Here is a 2,490-nt window from a genome sequence, read left to right on the forward strand (position 1 = left end):
ATTCCATTCGTTCTGGAACTAGAAATAAATTCTTTGCCTTGGAATACGTTAATTCCGTCCTTTGAACCAGATTCCATTTGGTGAATCTGGGGAGTACAGGTAAAACAGGGGTGGGCAAAGTGTGGCCTATTGATGGCCACCAAAGCTGTTCTTGTGGCCCTTGGTGGTGCTCCTAAATGCCATCTAGGGTGCATTTTGACATGTTTTAGTCCCAGAAAGGACCTTTCTAGGAACCAAAAGTAAATCAAACGTCCACTTGACAACAACGCAAGTAGATCTTGCAGTGCTGACGTTCATTCATCTCTATTCTGTGGCACTGGACAGGGAACTGTCCTTCTCTGCCATCTTAGCTGTTCTTGGTTGCCTGTCCTGACTATCCCTTCCCTGGTGCACCAACATCTTTGCTTTCTCTCTGACCAGGACCAGGAGAAGGCCTTGGACAAGTATGACGATGTGGTGACCTCCCTGCAAAAGCGCAGCCAGCAAGTCCTCCCTCTCAGGTACCGCCGGGAGACCCCCCTCAAACCCATCCCAGTGGAAGCTCTCTGTGACTATGAAAGTGATCAGGTAAGAAGAACTTGCAGCAGGGAGATGCCTGGCGCATACATGTCATTGTCACTGTGGGTTAGAAAGCTATGCCCTGATCAGGGAGTTGGAATGGTAAAGGACCTATGGGAGGCTCATCACAGAATGATAGATTTGGAAGTAATCCCAACAGCCATTTAGTCAACCCTCTGCCACATAAACCCTGTGATAGCGTCACTTTAGAGTTGCCATAGGTTTCACAGGGACTTGTTATTAAAGATTTTTAATTATGTTTTACAAATTGGGCTCTTACTTTTATTTTGGGTCAATAGTCCATCTGGTTTTGTGTTTTACTCGTATTCTTATTTTCTTCAATGATTGATGCCCATGTTCAGAAAAAAGACCAGATATACGTCCAATAAATACATAAATTACCCAATTATGATATCAAAGCTCCATTCCTATTATCAGGAAACCGCGATCTATGCTCGCTGCTACAATTGTATGATGGCCTTTGTTAATTTTAATCGAAGTATCATTGTTATTGTGTTTTTATACTTGTACTTTGTATGCATTTTATTGGTTGTCATCCCGCCTCGATCCTCAGGGAGAGGTGGGAAATAAAAATAAATAAATAATTATTATTATTGTTCATTATTCATTATAAATGTGTGTGCTTACTCTCCCTGACTCAGTGCCATCTCTCTCGCGGAGCAACATACACATTGCACAAGAATAATGGCGACAAGTGGGAGGTAACAGACAGTGCTGGAAATGTGATCAATGCGCCAGGCGTCTGCTTCATGATTCCCCCTACGGATCCTGAATCGCTGACCCTTTCTGATAAGTAAGTGCTTCCTAGCCTCGGCTGCATTGACAAAAGCAATATTGGGCCTAAATCCAACTGCTAATCCCAGTGTAGACCAGTTAAAGTAAATCCAGTGGAACAACAGCTGAATGGTGGTAGCCCCATTGATACAATGGGTCTACTCTCATTTAGTCTAGCACTGGATTTAAGCCCTGCTAGCCTCTGTAGCGCTTCAAACAAAGCACTCTCTGATGTATTCCACTATTCATTTTAAACCCAGGGGTGCATAACCATCTCCATCTTTTCATCCCATAGCATTACTGGCCAGCACCAGAGCGTAAAACAGAAGATAGGTGGCACGAAGAAGCTTCTGCAGCAGAGATACGAAACGCTGAAGGCTGACGGCATTGGAGGTGGGTGTCCCTGCAGAAGGCATAGCATCCATTTCAAACTGAGACCCCCCAAAGCTCTTTTTATTGTGTATCTTGGAAGAGTCAGTTTGTGACAATTTAACTGGAAGACATATTGGATATGATCCCATAAATGGCAAAAAAAGTTCTAATTCTGTGTCTACGGTGTCTTGAAACATACTAAAATTTCGAGACCCCTCAAAACAGAACTTTGTGGCCCATAGAAATTAATAGAATTATGTAACCATTAGAAATAGAGTTCTATGTCCTGTAGAATTAGGTCACTTTTTAGCAAATGTGTGTATGCATTCCTGTGTTTATCCGTCTGCAGAAAGTTTGTCTATTCCTAGGGGTGTGGAGATGGACATTATTTAGTATTAAACTATGTGCAGAGAATCTCTTACCTGAGTCAGAATATGACAACTGTTTGATTTGGAGAAAGATCCCGGATCCTGTTGTTGTTGTTGTTGTTGTTGTTGTTGTTGTGTGCCTTCAGGTCTTTCCCAATTTATAGCATCCCTATCATGGGGTTTTCTTGGCAAGTTTCTTCAGAGGGGGTTTGCCATTGCCATCCTCTGAAGCTGAGAGAGTGACTAGCCAAAGGTCATTCAGTGGGTTTGCATAGCTGAGCTGGGATTCGAACTCTGGTCTCCAGAGTCACAGTCCAACACTCAAACCAGTACACCACACATAGGGCCTGGGTTTTGCATTGCAGAAGGTCCTAGATTCAGTTTGTGTGTCCTGCTT

General features: G+C 43.2%; 1 protein-coding gene across 1 annotated transcript; it reads left to right on the plus strand.

Annotated features, from left to right (window-relative positions):
* Positions 1–420: 420 nt before the first annotated feature.
* On the plus strand, positions 421–1,746 carry LOC121918403 (periplakin-like; the record flags this gene model as incomplete). Its single annotated transcript, XM_042444456.1, has 3 exons — positions 421–567; positions 1,221–1,372; positions 1,649–1,746. Coding segments are annotated over 3 exons (397 nt in total), but the record flags the coding sequence as incomplete, so codon positions are not given.
* Positions 1,747–2,490: the final 744 nt, after the last annotated feature.

This window comes from Sceloporus undulatus, unplaced genomic scaffold (genome assembly GCF_019175285.1).
Source record: "Sceloporus undulatus isolate JIND9_A2432 ecotype Alabama unplaced genomic scaffold, SceUnd_v1.1 scaffold_10475, whole genome shotgun sequence".
In the NCBI taxonomy this organism is placed as follows: Eukaryota; Metazoa; Chordata; class Lepidosauria; order Squamata; family Phrynosomatidae; genus Sceloporus; species Sceloporus undulatus.